At 41.8% G+C, this 14,881-nt stretch overlaps 1 protein-coding gene across 5 annotated transcripts in view; it reads right to left on the bottom strand.

Moving 5' to 3' along the window:
* ATG7 (autophagy related 7) overlaps nucleotides 1-14,881 on the bottom strand; it is a 182,170-nt gene that overhangs the window by 39,568 nt on the left and 127,721 nt on the right. For 2 of the 5 annotated variants that reach the window (XM_044451275.1, XM_044451277.1), the window contains one exon: nucleotides 2,240-2,581. The exons of the other annotated variants lie outside the window; for them this stretch is intronic. In XM_044451275.1, coding sequence (XP_044307210.1) covers nucleotides 2,549-2,581 — 33 coding nt within the window. In that variant the 3' untranslated portion in view covers nucleotides 2,240-2,548. Of the gene's footprint in view, nucleotides 1-2,239; nucleotides 2,582-14,881 lie in introns of those variants that run through there. 5 annotated transcript variants of the gene reach the window in all.

Here is a 14,881-nt window from a genome sequence, read left to right as displayed (position 1 = left end):
CGGCCCGGGAAGTGGGGAAGGTTGCCAGTCTAGATGGCTTTACAAGGGAACGGGACAGATTCATGGAAGAGGCGGCTGTCAACAGCTACCTGCTGGCTCTGTGCGCCCTCCGTCTCCAGAGGCGGCCTCCCTGCGTGCACCAGTGGCCAAGGGGCTTGGGCAGGAGGAGGACTTGTGCCCGTCCTGCGGGAGGGCTCCTGTGGACAGCTGGTTTGCCACAGTGTGTACGGCGTGCTGGACTGGATGGACCGTGGGCCTGATCCAGCAGGGCTTGTGTTCTTATCCCATGATCTACCACCTTCTCTGAGCCTCTCACGTGTGTGACTGCAACTTCCATGCAGCGTGAGAAAGTGATCCAGCATCTGAGTACTGGTCCTTGGCCAACTGAAGAATACAAAGGATCCAGATGTAAGCTGGACCAATTGTGCTGGCAGAAGAGGGTCTCCCTGCAACTTCTTCCAGGGCATCCCTCTAGGCTCGTGCAAAATGCTTCGGGGAGAGTCAGGAGAGTTGCTGGGGGGACTGAGCTGTGCTGTGGGGCAGGAGGAGATCCAGCAGACAGACAGAACTGGAGAGAACTTAAAGCACTTGGCCTGATGGTCTGAATGCTCTCCTTAGCTGTTTTATTGCTCATGTACTAAAGAGCAGGATGTAATAATCATACTAACATTAAAAATGGTAGTAAGGAACACATTCCGTTATTGCATTCGAGACATGGATGGCTGGGGAATTCTGGGAGTTACGGGGCCTTTTTCTCTCTAGACATGCATAGTAATGTGCTCTAAATGTATTAAATTTAAAAGATTAAACTTAAAAAAGTTTTTTGCATCTTTTTGTTCCTGCATAAATTACAGAAAAACTTTCAGAAAATGTATTATTGGGAAACTCCGGCTTGATTCAAAGGACCTCACAGGTACCTCCAAGAGCTTGAATGACTCTCCCAGGTCTTAGCTTTTCTCCTTTGAATCTTCTGCCTTATGCCACATATTAAACTATTTTTGAAACTCAAGGTTTAAGAGATGTTTATCACAGACTGGGGTTAGGTAGGGAAATTTCTGCTTGAAAAAGAAAATTAAACAATCCTTTGGCAAATGGTGTGCAGAACCCAAGCTGATGGTAGTGTCTTGCAAAGTCATCTAAACATTACAGAATTGTATTGCTAATTATGGAGAAATAAAGAAATACCTCAAGACTAAGACATGCTCTTTTAAAGACAGACATGTTCAAAAGGAACTACATTTCTATTACCTATCAGAATCTGAGTTGTAAAAACTACTGCCTCCAAATAGAAACTGACTTGCAAAAAGGAGTGTGAATGTGGATATTACCAGCATTGTGGTAACACGTGGTAACTGGAAATTTGTGGCACAAAACCATTACAGGAGGGAATGAGATTCATAACAAGAATCTTTCACTTTAAAATCAGCTAGCATTTCATCTCCTTTTTTAAAGGGGTGCTAACGGCTGAAGAATGCTTTGTGTTGCCATGTACAAAGAGCCAGGCGGAACACAAAACAGCACCTGGTCTACCTTGCTATAAAGGCTTGGACCCAGATTATCACAATGGAAGTGGAGGTGGGAGAAGCTCATGTCCAGAAACCACCATCCTATTGCTCATTGTCTCCCTCCCTTCCTTCTAGCCTCCCTTTCCTTCTGGTCTGCTGCAAGGTAGCAGGACCCTTGCCAACTTGGGGGAGGGAACATTTTTTGGAGGGATCTTGGGGTCTGTGGGTAGAGGACCAGAGAGGAGAGTCAGCATCCACATGGGATAACCTGTATTCAAGCCCATGACCATCTTCCTACTATCAAAACAGCCTGCTCTGGGTTGTTTAAGCCACGCTGGGCTGCAGTGCCTTCTGGTACATGCCAGTTCAATGCCCTGGTATCCATGCAAGGGTTAAACAACTCACCAAATTTAGCAGCAGGCCACCGACATGTGGGAGTTGTTCAACCCTCATACAACCCAGAGCAGCAGTGGGGCAGGGATCTTCCAATTGGCTGCTGGCACATATCCTTGCTCATCTCGACTTAACCAGCCCAGGGTGGGCTCTCGGATGGTGTGAACTTGTCCACTGTCTTTTTTTGTACATCAGATATGTGGGCCTATTCTTGTAACTTTTTCCCAGTGTAGCTATCTTGCTATTATGCAATTCAGAAACAATGACATATTAGCCACAAACCTTGAAATGTTTCAAAGGTTAATTCATGTAGAATGCTTACCCAAAATAAAAGTTCCAACTGAGAGATAAAGAAACAAAGTAGTTTACTTAAGAGAAAAGTTAAATATAAGCTGTATTTATAAACTGAAAAAATAGAAAGAATTTTAAATTTTAACTGCCTTACAGATAAGATATATATAAACACACAATAAAAAGAAGAGTAACATGCACAATAGAGTTGCTTTCCAATGGCCAGATTGCCCCATTCTTGCCAAAGATGCCTTTGTGTTTGTATTTTCAATACTGAAAGTTAAGTAAGCAATCATTAACTTGCCAAATGACCGATAAAAACCTAAAAGAGGTCATCTTCCATTTCATTCACTGAACTTTCAGAGCGTTTCATCATCACTCATGTCCCAGATCTATAATGAAAAAGGAAGAAAAACGCAATTCAGTACTTTTGATATAATGCATACAAATGCACAGTCTCTGGCCCTCCTCAAGTTACGCGGTGGCATAAGCCAGAAACATCCTGTAGGAATGTAGACACTCGCTTCCTGAAAAAATACCTAATCTTTTAAACAAAGGGGAAAGCACACCAATCACACAATATATTCACCCTAGGTGTATGACACTGAGAAAAACAAATATTGATTTTATTTTTCTATTAATTGTACCACACTCTCTCTTGTTCTTTCTCTCTCTCTCCCTCTCTGTGCATATGTGGGAAGGGATTTTCACTTCTAATTGATAGAAGTGAAAAATTAAGAACAATTAACACCAAGTGAGTTTTTCTAATTCATGGCAATAACTGTATGTAGGAACAATCAAATGGTAAAAAGATGAACTGTCATGTTCAACATGGAAAGTGGTCAATACCAATAAAAATGTCAATTCCCCCAAGTCAAGGCCAAGGACACCAAAGAATAATATGATCTAAGCATCTTGCAATAGAACCTGATGACCCAGGTATAAATAGTTTTTAAAAAGTGGTTATACCCACTTTAAAAACTTTAAACTTGCTCTATGCTCTTCATGCTGCAGAAATGTAAGGAATCTGAAGTGTTTATTTTATGAAGTGTTCACTTCAGTTTGTTCTGTTTATGCTAGTTTTTCTTTTGTTTTGCATTTTTTCTTCCATGCCATTGTAATTAATAAAAATTAAAGAAAAAAAGGAATCTGAAGTGTTCTTTCAAGCAAGAAGCTTGCTCATTCGAAGGTGCCAAAATTTTTGAAATTCTACAAATTAGATCTCTCTGATCTACAGCACAGAAACACCCAGAAAGACACATCACCCTCAGGATGATCTGACAGCGTATATTCGATGAAACGCAGGACTAAAATATTGGTGTTTCATGCTCACTTCGCTTGGATGGTTGTTAAGGCAAGGAATGTTCCTCTAGGCGGGTGGTCAAAATCATGGAACTCCTGCGTGCGCCAGTCCCCACAAGCTAACAAAGAATCTGCTCTCTCGTGATGTATTTATTTCATTCGGATGCACCTCACCGAAAACATGCATGGTGAGGAAGGAAAGGGAAGGGAGGGGATGTTCTCACATGCTTAATACTTCATGCCTCAGTGTTCACGGAGGCAAGTACAGGAATCATTGTAGCTGAGAAAGACAAGTGACACCATTTGCCATCTATCTATATACAAATACCTGCATGCATATAATATGGATTACATGTTTGTATTTAAATACACAATCAGGAAAGAACAGCTCAGAAGAATCTGTTTAACAAGCACCTTTTAAAAAATCTGTTACAGAGAACCTCAGTTATTGAGCAGTATATTAATGAATTAAAATGGATAAATATACACTTGGTAAAGAAAGCAGTAACAATAATAATTCTAATTATCATAATCACAATCATAAATTCGAACTAAGTGTCATGGAGCTGCATTTTGGATTGTTCATGTCAAATAATTCATTATATGAACTCTTTGGAGACTATATTTCACTAATATTTTGAACCATTTTTTGACTTTTGATATGCTATGCAACTCACTCTACTTTTCTCCCAGCATTATTTTGCATCTTCCAATAGCTTCCCATAAAGAGTCTTGTGACTGCTATTAAACTTAATACTTTCTCAAAACATTTATAGCAATATATCATATAATAAAATTGTGGAATGTATTCAATCTTTCTAAAAGAGCAACATGACTTTATTTAATGAGCACTGGATTACAGAAACTCAATAAATCATTATGTTTATTTGCTAATGTGCCAGGGTAAGCACGGAGTTTTTCAAGTTCTCTGCCTGAAGTCTGCTATTTTTCTTCATTAGATGCTTTAGGGGGCAAAACAGGACAGGTGCCATTTTCACCAGTTCCCCTGCCTCAGTGCAAGCCTGAAAAGCTGTCCTGGGGGGCTGGGTGACTCCTCACAATAGTACCTAAAATGACACTGGGGAATGGAAGAGAAGGCAAAAATCATTCCCCAGCCCGGAGCTCTGGTCATGTTTGGGACTTCGGCTCTCATTAGCTCCTGCCAGCAGGAACACTGGCCAGAGATGCTGGAAGTTGCAATCTAAAGCATATGGAGAGCGTACGGCTGAAGAAAACTGTCTGCAGAACTGTGGCTAGTCTGGCATGTGCTTTCACTGTCCCCTGAGGTACCACACCTGCAGCTTTGGGGTTCTCCGGAACGTGGCGCTGTCTGGGAAAGCACAGGGACAGGTGGTTTGGAGCGGATAGGCTGGCACATCAGCAGCAGCCTCATCTAGAGAAGGTGGGCCTTGCCTCGGTCTCCTGAACACTAGTTACATTCAGGTTAGAATGCAAAATGTACACAATGTGGGGCTGCAAAGAGAGTTTGGCATCTTCTTCTGCAGCATCATGCATCCACCCAAATATTTCTGGGGTCCAAGCAGTTGGGTGAAATAGCACCCATTCTACCCCAGGTTTGACAGGCTACTGGCACACTTCTGGATCCTTGTGGATGACTGGTGTCATCCAGCTCTTTCAAACATCTCAGAGTCAGGTAATCTGAAGGACTACCTGCACTTTTAGAATCTCCCTGGGCCTTTAGATCAGGCTTATAAGCCCTGCTAAGATAATGCAAACTGCGGGTCCCAGGAGTCCAAAGTGGCTCCATCTTTGAGGAACTCCTTCCAAAGGCAAATGACTTTGTCTCCATCACTGCTATTTTTAAGCAGGCTGTGAAAACCACGTGGTCTGGGCTAATTTTGTGAAGATGCAATGGTGAATATTTTTGATGGCTTTTATTTAATTGTTGATCTTACACTGATCCTCTATTTTTTTTTTTCAAATTTCATGAATATGGAGGCTGTCTTTGGGAGGAAAATGCTTAGCCTTAAAAGTTGGCATAAGAAATATTTTAAACACACACACACACACACACATAATGCGGTTGTGTCACCCCTTAAATCAGGGAAAAGGCAAGATAGTTACAAGAAAATGATGCAAACGTGCAAAATACTGTTTTTAAAATCATTATGTCTGCTATTTCAGGGGAACTCCAGAAGCACAGGATTAGCTGAATCCCTGCTTCCAAGGTAAGGGTTAGATACCCACCCACCTTCAGGAGCTCCAATCATGGATCTCACACCTGGCTCCCACGAAAACTTCCATATAGGGAAACTCACACACACGCATTCACATCACTAACAGAAAGGAAAGGAGCACTTCCACAACTTCCTAATTTCAGTTCAGCAGCATGAGTTCAGCAGGACAAAGGACTGCCAAAGATCTCAACATTAGAGCACTCCAAATTAGGAGACTGGAGTGCTGTGCCAAAGTTAATTTCTGAACGTATTTCCTGAAGTGAAGCTACAGTCACAACTTTTATCAATAAGGAAACCTAGGAATGGAACCTAGTTTCTCTGTATTAGCACTTCTCTCATCTAGGGCAGCATCTAAGAATCTGTTTGTAGCATGGTGTCTGATTTGAACAGCAAACATGGTATTTCTTCCTTCCCTCACTTTAGCTTATTTTGGTCTGGAATGTCTCCCAAGGGTATCAAACCAAAGTCAGCTATAAGTAATTACAGGGAAAGTCATAAACAGGAAAATCATAAACTAGCTGTCAAATTAACCACATTCTGTAGAGAGCTAAACTTGAATAGTCTATATGAATGAGGCAGTTATGTGTCTGTTTTTGTGTCTGTTATGTCTGGAGTAAAATCCTCAGTTGTGTATTACACTCATGCAACACCACACATGTATATCCCTGTACTTGTGAAATTATTCATACTATTTTCTCGTACAACAGGAAGGAGGAAAAAAATAGGCTATTCCCTCCACCCCCACTTCCTTCTCAGTCATAGTTACAAAACAAGTCGACGTGAACTCAGTGTTTTATGTGGAACAATGAAGGTTTTCACCTCCTTCCTGCAAGAAAAGCACCTGAAAACAATTACTAAAAGGGAAGTGAGAAGACAGACAAGGATCGGTGAGGTCAACTGTAAGGAAACTGCAGCAAATCAGTACAAAGGATACAACATCATAAGACTTGGTGTGTACCACTCCTTTATGATGTGAACCTCAACCTCATGACTCATAAAAAAATCTAGAATATGCACTTTCATCTTTTTGTGCAATGGCATCTTACTGTAACTGTGTGGAATTAGTTCTTCAGACGTAAGCTTGAGGAGCAGCCTTCCAGATCCATGAGAACCTCTTTGCTGAATTCTGACAGAGTTCTGCAGCCAGCCCAAAGCCTCCCACTGCCTAAGCTGCGCCCAGTATGTAAGAATGGATGGTGTGGGAAGCCATGCTGGGTATTTCTGCAGAGAAACAGAACCCTGGATATTGTTGTTCTGTGCACCAACAGTCTGGAAGAACATCTACCTTGGACAGCAGGAGAGATACAACAGAAGCACAAACACTACTACAGCAAGCAAGAGTGTCACCGTCCATGGTTTTATGCTTTGATGCACATTTAGTGACATTGCTTTGAAGTTCCTTTCTGAATTGTGATTTCTAGCCTTTCCAATAAGCTACAGTAGTTATATCTGTTTTCTTAGGTTTTAACCTTTAGGCTCCTTTTCAATATCCTGTAACATTTCAGTGAAGAAGGCTGCTGTCTTGTAATGCTTTTATGCTACTGTATAAATTAATGTCCTATCTTTCTTCAGCTTTCTTTTCTGTTAGGCTCCCATCAGTTTGCTTCATTACTTTTCATCTAGAACACCTTTGGTTTTTAATTCTCTTCTTACGCCTTAACCTACTTCATCATGCTTTTATGTCTTACATTTTATTCTGGAAGATTAAACTCAGCCATAACTATTTTCTTGTGGTTTCTGATCTGCTAGTCACCACCTTTAATTCCCCATTCAATAGATGTAAGACATCTATTTCTTTCTCCCATTACTCCTCTTTCACTTGGAATTTACGTATTTTCTCCCTTCCACCAAGCTTAGTATTTGTTCACTTTATCTCGTCTCCCTTCCCTTGTTTTCTGAATCTTCTGCCATTTGGCATTCGCTCAACTAACCATGCTGACCTACTTTCTCCACTTCCAAAATGCCCACACTCTTGACTCTTCCTATCATCCACATTTCCCCTTTCATAAGTTTCTAAGCTACTGCAGGGTGTTATCTATTTGTGCTGCCAGGGCTCTCTCTCTTTGTCCTCCAAAATCTGTTTTTCATCCACTACGCCCACTGACTGCTTTGACTAAAGTTTCCAGGGACTTTGATTCCACGGAAAGCATAGGCCAATACTCAGTTGACATCCCTCAGCATTCCTCTAAGCATAAAACCTACTCTTGCATGACTTCTCATAATCTTGGTTTTCAGCTTTCAGTTTTTTCTGGGTTGCAATCCTCTGCAACAGCTATTTACTGATGGCAGTTTTCTTACTGCATTTCTTTATCACTCAGAATTCTTCAGGGTTGTGACTTGTTTTCCTTTTTTCCCAATCTTCATACACTTCAGTGCTTGTATCTACTCTTTGTGGTCTAAGCTATTGCCTATATACTGACATCATCCAACTGTATCTTTCTTCTCCCTGTCATTCTCTCCAGTTCATAATATTTTAAATATATGACAACCATAATAAAGAGAAAATGAACTCTGTGCACTTTTTTTTAAAAAAATTTGCAAGCCTTGACAGATAACTCTAACACTGCTATATCTTTTCCTCCTCATACCCTCCTTTGGCAGAAGCGAGTCTACTACCAAGTTCCAAGGTGATTAGTTAGTATCCTGGTGGTATAATCTGTAGTGTTATGATCTTTGTTCTACATATATACAACTGCAAATTGTGTCCCACCTCATGACAGGTACTCTTCTTACTTATGTAAAAAAGGCTACATCTGTGGTTCCTTTCCTGTTGCTCATTTAATTGCATCTGTGTAATTACTTTGCATGTTCAGGATGGATTTGTTCGGAAAATCATACATCAGATGCTTACTCATGCAGAAAGCATCCATGCTGGAAAAGAATACATTGCTGAACTTAACAGTTTCTCCCTTTCTTTCAAAAGGCCAAACGGAATGATACACTCTTGACTCTTCTTTTGAGTGTGAAAAACTAGTGGTTCATGATGCACTACACAGCAGAGCTAACTGTAAGAAAAGCTATTTTCCAAGGCAAGGATAGGCAACCTGGTGCCCTCCAGATGTTATGGGCCGCACCCTCCCCTCATACACCAGTCAGCTAGCTGAAGACAGCATTGGTCTGAAAAAATATTGCAGTCCAAGACATTCTCCAAAGGCATCGGATTACTTACAATAAGTAAATGTTAATTTATTGCTTGCTGCATAAAATGATCAGGGAAGGGCCCAAGACTGTACAGATTACTATCATGAAAGCGACCCTCTGATGCACACTGACTTGCTGGTTTTGCTGAATTCAGGCACATTGTCCTGCAATCCAGTCAGGGGCTGCTACTGGTTACTGAACACAGCATGGAAGCCTGTGGTGCTTGCAGAATGCCCTTCCGAAGCCAGAGGCACTGATCTCTGGGGAAAATAGGGATAGCGCTGAGCAGCGTGGAGACGAGCAAAGTCTGCTATGGCAAGAGTTCGACTTACCACTTATATCCAAGATGGGTATAAAGTGAACAATTTAAAAGTGATCAAGGGATATAAAGGAACTTGGATCGAAAGAATTTGATCGTGCCTATTTCCAAGGCACTGAAAACAGCAACGGTTTCTTCACCACCACCCCACACACCCCACACACACGCACACACACTCACATGCCCCACAGAGTCATCAGCATCCCAGAGTAGGCTGCAGAAATGAGTCAGGCCCTTGCAGGCTTCCAATTGCGCACAAGCCAAACAGCTTGCTTTGGCTCTCAGCACTGCCTCCCCATATGGGACCTACTTTGATCTTGTTCAGCTATTACACAAATGCAATTACATCCATTTTATGGGATCAACGGGGACTAGAGAAAGAACACACAAACCCCAGTGTGAGTGAGAGTGTGAGAAGCTACTTTCTGCAGTTTGAACAGAGGGCTCCAAATATCTTTAGCGTGTTCCCAGAATGGGCTGTGCCACAAAGCTGCACAATGGATTCTATGAACCATCCTAATATGGCCACGGATTTGTACCACAAGTAAGATTCCCGGCTCCTCCTTTCCTGAATGCTCTCAATCCTTTTGCAAACTGTTACAAAAATATACAACTGAACACTTAGAGAAATGTTCTCTAATTTATGACCGCTAAATATGTAGTATCTGCTGGAAAAATACTTCATTTTCTAAGATTTACGATGACCAGTTTATCTGAACTGGAGAACCCAGAGAAGCAAATCTGGATCTTAGACTGGATGGTGCATATTAAGAGGTGTGACAGTCACTTAGGCAAGGGTCTATGCCTTAGAAGGCTAACAGCACAATCTTAAACTTTTCCTAAGCCTGCCAGTTTGGCACAGCTGAGCTTTTTGAAGTGACATTCCATAATCATTTTAAGTTTACTGCCACAATTTAATGTTCAGGGACACTGCACTGCAGCAGAGATGTCCATAAAACATCACATGCTCTTCCCCTGCAAGTTAGGAGAACAGCAAGGGAGAAGCACATGAAAACAATGTGGGCAAAGTCTCCTGAGCTCCCTCCCCTGTAAAAAGGAAGGTAACCGGAAGTTCTGAAGCCAGGAAGTAGGCACAGCTCTGAACAGCCTTGGGCAACTGATGTTGGCAGCAGCGAGGAGATCCTCCTGCAAGAGAAAAGGTGTTGTCTTTTTTTGTTGAGGGAGGGGAGTCAAAAGTCACTTCCGTTATAATTTGTATTTTTGTTTTGCTTGATAGGCTCTCTTATAAGCAACTTCAAGAAGCCTATTTCAAAGTATTGGATTTAAATACTGGAGGACACAAGATTGCACTGTATAGCTATAATGTATGGCCCTGGACTGGCAGATTTTCTAGTCCAAAGTAAACAGACTGCAAGAACAGCTCTGATCATCTCTCTCTTTACTTTGGCAGCATTTAACTCAGCTCCCTAAATATAGATCTTGTTTTGTGTAAATTGGCCAGTTCTTGCTTCAGTGTCCATTAAAAAGATATATTCTGCCATTCAATGCCATATATGCTCATCTGATTTTTAACTCTTAAATGTCTTAGCAAAACATTAGCTAATTTTAAAATCATTTTGAGCTCTTCTAGGGACAAAATATTTTGCTAGAACTAGAGTGTGCATGTGCGTGTGCCTGAGTTTGCATGTGTACATGCTGTGGACAGACTCATACACCACACTAAGGCGCCCGATGAATTAGCCAGCCTAGGTTGGTTGCTTGATGAACATGGTACTCCTGACAGAAGACTGGCCTGCGATGGCTTGTTCTCTCCATCATTGCCCCACCAGCTCCGACACTGTACCCCACTGGCCTTCAAAGCACACCTGTCTTGTCCCCTCATCCTGGCCACTTCCCCGCTCTGCTTGCTAGCCCTTTCTGGAACATCTTTTAAAAAGCAGGGTGCTTTGGGAATACACAAATGGGATTGCACTGTCCTCTCTCTGTATTTTTCAAGTGTGCAAAAGTACATGTTCTGCTGTTCAAAGTGTGCAGTCTTGCCTTGCCAATTTCCTTGTATGTTTCAGCTGTCCACCAGTATGGAAAGGGGGACACAACTACTAAAGTAGTAAGTGCGCCAAAGTGGAGTGGGCAACAATAAACACACACGCATAGAGACACACACTCAGTATCTTCCACAGTATCTTCTACAGGGCAACATAAGCCTCTTGGTATTGAGTGTTGAACTGACACCTATCTGTGCCCTCTTCCCTTTCAACTGTTCTCCGAGAGTCCAGCAAGACCAGAAAGGGAAGTTAATGCCCCCAATGTTGCAGTTCCTTCTCAACGGCTCTTGGGAGTAGTTACTGCTCTTGTGCAAATTTCAGCTCCATTTATGGCCCAATTCAGCCTCTAAATTGGTGCAAACTAAATTTAGGAAAGAAAATTGTGGGGAACAAAAAGGAAATGGAGGGGAAAGCAGCATGATGATTGCATTGCCAAGCACAAAATATTGCACTCCAGCCTCTCTGGTGCACTTTCTCCTTTCCCATTTCTTTTCCCTTTTCAGTGCTTCCTTACTATGGAATCGGTATTCCTGGAAAATACTGGAGAGAGTAAGTGGCAGCACTGTGCATGCACAAGTGTGTCTGAATGTGTGCACTACCTGTGTGCATTTGTTCAAAAATTTTAATAATTTCCCAAGAAATAGAGCCAACATATTTATAGCAGAATCCTAAAAATAGTGATTAAAAATCTCAAAAATTAGGAAAAATAAAGTGTGCATATTATTTCAGTGCAAATGTGTTCTCATGGTGGCTAGCAAAAAAAGTTGGATCTAGCCTTGGTTGTGCCTAGAGAAGGCCCACTGAAATCTACTAAAAAAAACTCAGTCTTGACATCCGGGAAAGTAAAGCAAAACAACTGAAATCGGTAGAATCAGTACTTAAAAAAAAATTTACACTAGCATGACAGCATGCTGGAAAGCCTGCCTAAATAAGACACATGCTTTTTAGTTTTAACTAGAGATGCATTGCATTATTTAGCTCTGATGCATGATACAAGCTAAGATGAATTCTAACTGGGCAGGACTAGGAAAGCTAATGAGCCATCCTATGCCTGTTTACACATGCAGGGTTTTCTTTTCTGTCAAAATAGACATAGAATTCTGCCCCTAGAGACATAGTCCTGTTACCAAGATGGATCTCCCTCCCCCCCAAACTGAAGTTGTATAAAACATGTGGTTCGGCTGGAGCTTCTCCCAGTAGTGGATGGTCTATAAGTCATGCCTCATTCTGGAGCCATCTTGGAAACTTTACAATGGCTTGACAGCAGCGTTTTTGAAAAGGCCGCTAAGGGCACAGGCCCATGGCTGGGGCATGCTTAACATTGTAGGCCTTTGTTTTGTCTAAACACACATAGAATTGTGCATTATAGCACATCAGTGCCTTTAGAGCATCATGGGGTAAGTAAAAGTTAGCATTTTACCCAGACTTGGAAATATCCACAGACAAATGAGATCTACTTACAGAATGTGCCTCCACCTAATTTTTGTAGGGCAACAAAAAGGGTCCTCTGAACTGAAGGTGTAGCACCTTCATGGTGGGGGTGGGGGCTCAGCATAGAAGTCTACACGGTTAAGATTTCTATGGTTAAGAAATGCAAACTGAAGATGCTGGTGCAAAATTGCCATTCTAATCTTCCTTGTATTCACTCCTCTGGGCTGGTTAAAACTGGGCGATGTGGGACTAATGCCTAAGGGAATGGTTATGGAAAACAATCAATGCGTCTTTGCAGAAAGGGGTTCCTTCGTGCTTAACCACAATCAGTGATAAGATCAGCATTAAAGAAAACCTCCCTTGATCCAGGAGAGTTTCTAACTAGAGGCTAGTTGCAAATGGCGACAATAAAGGCAGCAACGGGGGCACATCTGGATCATACTGAGTGTGGCATCTGTTTAAGTTGGGCTATCAAGCCAAGATATGGAACTGAGACTTCTTTGTCACCTTGGAAGATGTCCAAGGAACTGTGCAAGGAAGGCACCTGTCCCTATTAGTTTTCCTGGGCATCTTGGATCTGGCATACTGAGCTTTTGGGCTGCCATTTTCCAGTGGTTCTGGTTCTGTTGGGCACCTTCCAGAAGGTAGTGTTGGCCTCATGTTATTCAATATTTATATGAAATTCCAGGAAGAGGGCATTTACCACTCTGCCATAAAATGCCACTTCTACACAGACAAGAAGCAGCTTTTTTGCTATTTGTGTAACTAGGAGGAAATCAACAACTTTGAACATTATCTGGGTTCAGCAATGAGCTAGATGAAGGCAAACAAGTTTTGATTAAACTCAGAGAAATTTCTTTTGAGATTTTTAAAAAGTATTTTTATTCTGCAGTAGAAAAAGCCCATTAAACAGGTATACCAGGAAGGTTTCTCTTCTCTTTTGCTCCCAAAAACTGTGATTGGTCTTTTAGGAAGGGTCTGAAGACACATCTTTCAGATTCAGGCTTCTAAATTATGCAGTTAACCTAATGTTTTGCTGTTCTCAATGTTCTTGTTTTATTGTTCCAAGCCTTCCTGGATTTAAATTGCTGTGCACCACCTTTGTGACTTTTTGGCAAATAAGTGGGTACAGAGATGTTCAAAATAAATGAACAAATTTGTGTCTCCATGTCCTGGGCAAGCACTGCACAAAGAAAAGGCTGCAAGAGATATGGGACACTCCAAATGTACAGGCAGCAATCCCTGCAACAGGAACAGGGTGAAGAGACAAGCTGTCCCAGCACCACAAAGCTGTCAATGGCCCTGGACGCTTAGCAGGCCAGAATTTGTCAACCACTCTGCATTGGTCCTTCTCTGATTTATGCTTATGTCTGGAAAGGCATTATGAAAATAGGAATTTCAGGAAATGATGTCCAGGAAGGGATTAACCAATATACCCGTTGTATCAGATAAAAGGCACTCCTTGTCATAGCCACCATTTGCATCTCACACACAGTTGGAATTTGAACAGAGGGAGACCTCAGGCTCTATCTTGGACGGATGCTGGCTACAGTGAGCTGCCACCCTTCCAAAGGTAAAGCCAGGAATCCTTTCATAGTATCACTTCGGAAACACACTCAGTTCCTCCGGAGTGTATCCAGATTCATTCTCATTAGGAAAACAGCAGGTTTCTGTGGATCCAGAAGACAAGTTCTAACTCAGAACAAATGGGATAAGGCCAAAGCCCTCTTTACATTGTGCTAAACAGCACAACAAAGCAAAGTATCACCTGAAATATACTCTAGGCTAAACCTGAATTACACAGGTGTGTTAGCAGATGGTGGTTTGTTCAGAGACATGTTTACAAAAAGTCATCAGTTTCAGAAGAAACATCCATACAAGTTCTGCTTTTAAGTACCATGATTTGCTGTCAGTGCAAATATAATTAAAGCACAGGGATTAAAACCATTGAAGAGCTGTTTCGTTATGAAAATACTGACTATAGTCATTGTTTGAACCTATTCAGTGCATCCTAGAAGTATAGAACCTTTTGTAGCAATACAGGGAAACCCCCTGATCATCAGTTTGAAGCATGAAGTGACTTGCATGGCGGCCTGCCTCCTTGATGAGGTTGCTTTCACAACCGTTTTCATTGTTCAGGGAAGACAAAATGCGTTGAGTCATGTCTGCTAAGGTGGGAAGAAAGTTGCAACATATCTGTAGCATATCTTTCCACACAGATCAATTGTCATTCATGGGTGAGATTTTAAGCAGAGACCTGCCAGCCGCAATACACACCTATCCAGGTATCTTCAC

The sequence above is a fragment of the Varanus komodoensis genome, unplaced genomic scaffold (genome assembly GCF_004798865.1).
Source record: "Varanus komodoensis strain SLA01 unplaced genomic scaffold, ASM479886v1 scaffold6_2, whole genome shotgun sequence".
Lineage (NCBI taxonomy): Eukaryota > Metazoa > Chordata > Lepidosauria > Squamata > Varanidae > Varanus > Varanus komodoensis.
This window is presented reverse-complemented; position numbering and strand designations above follow the sequence as displayed.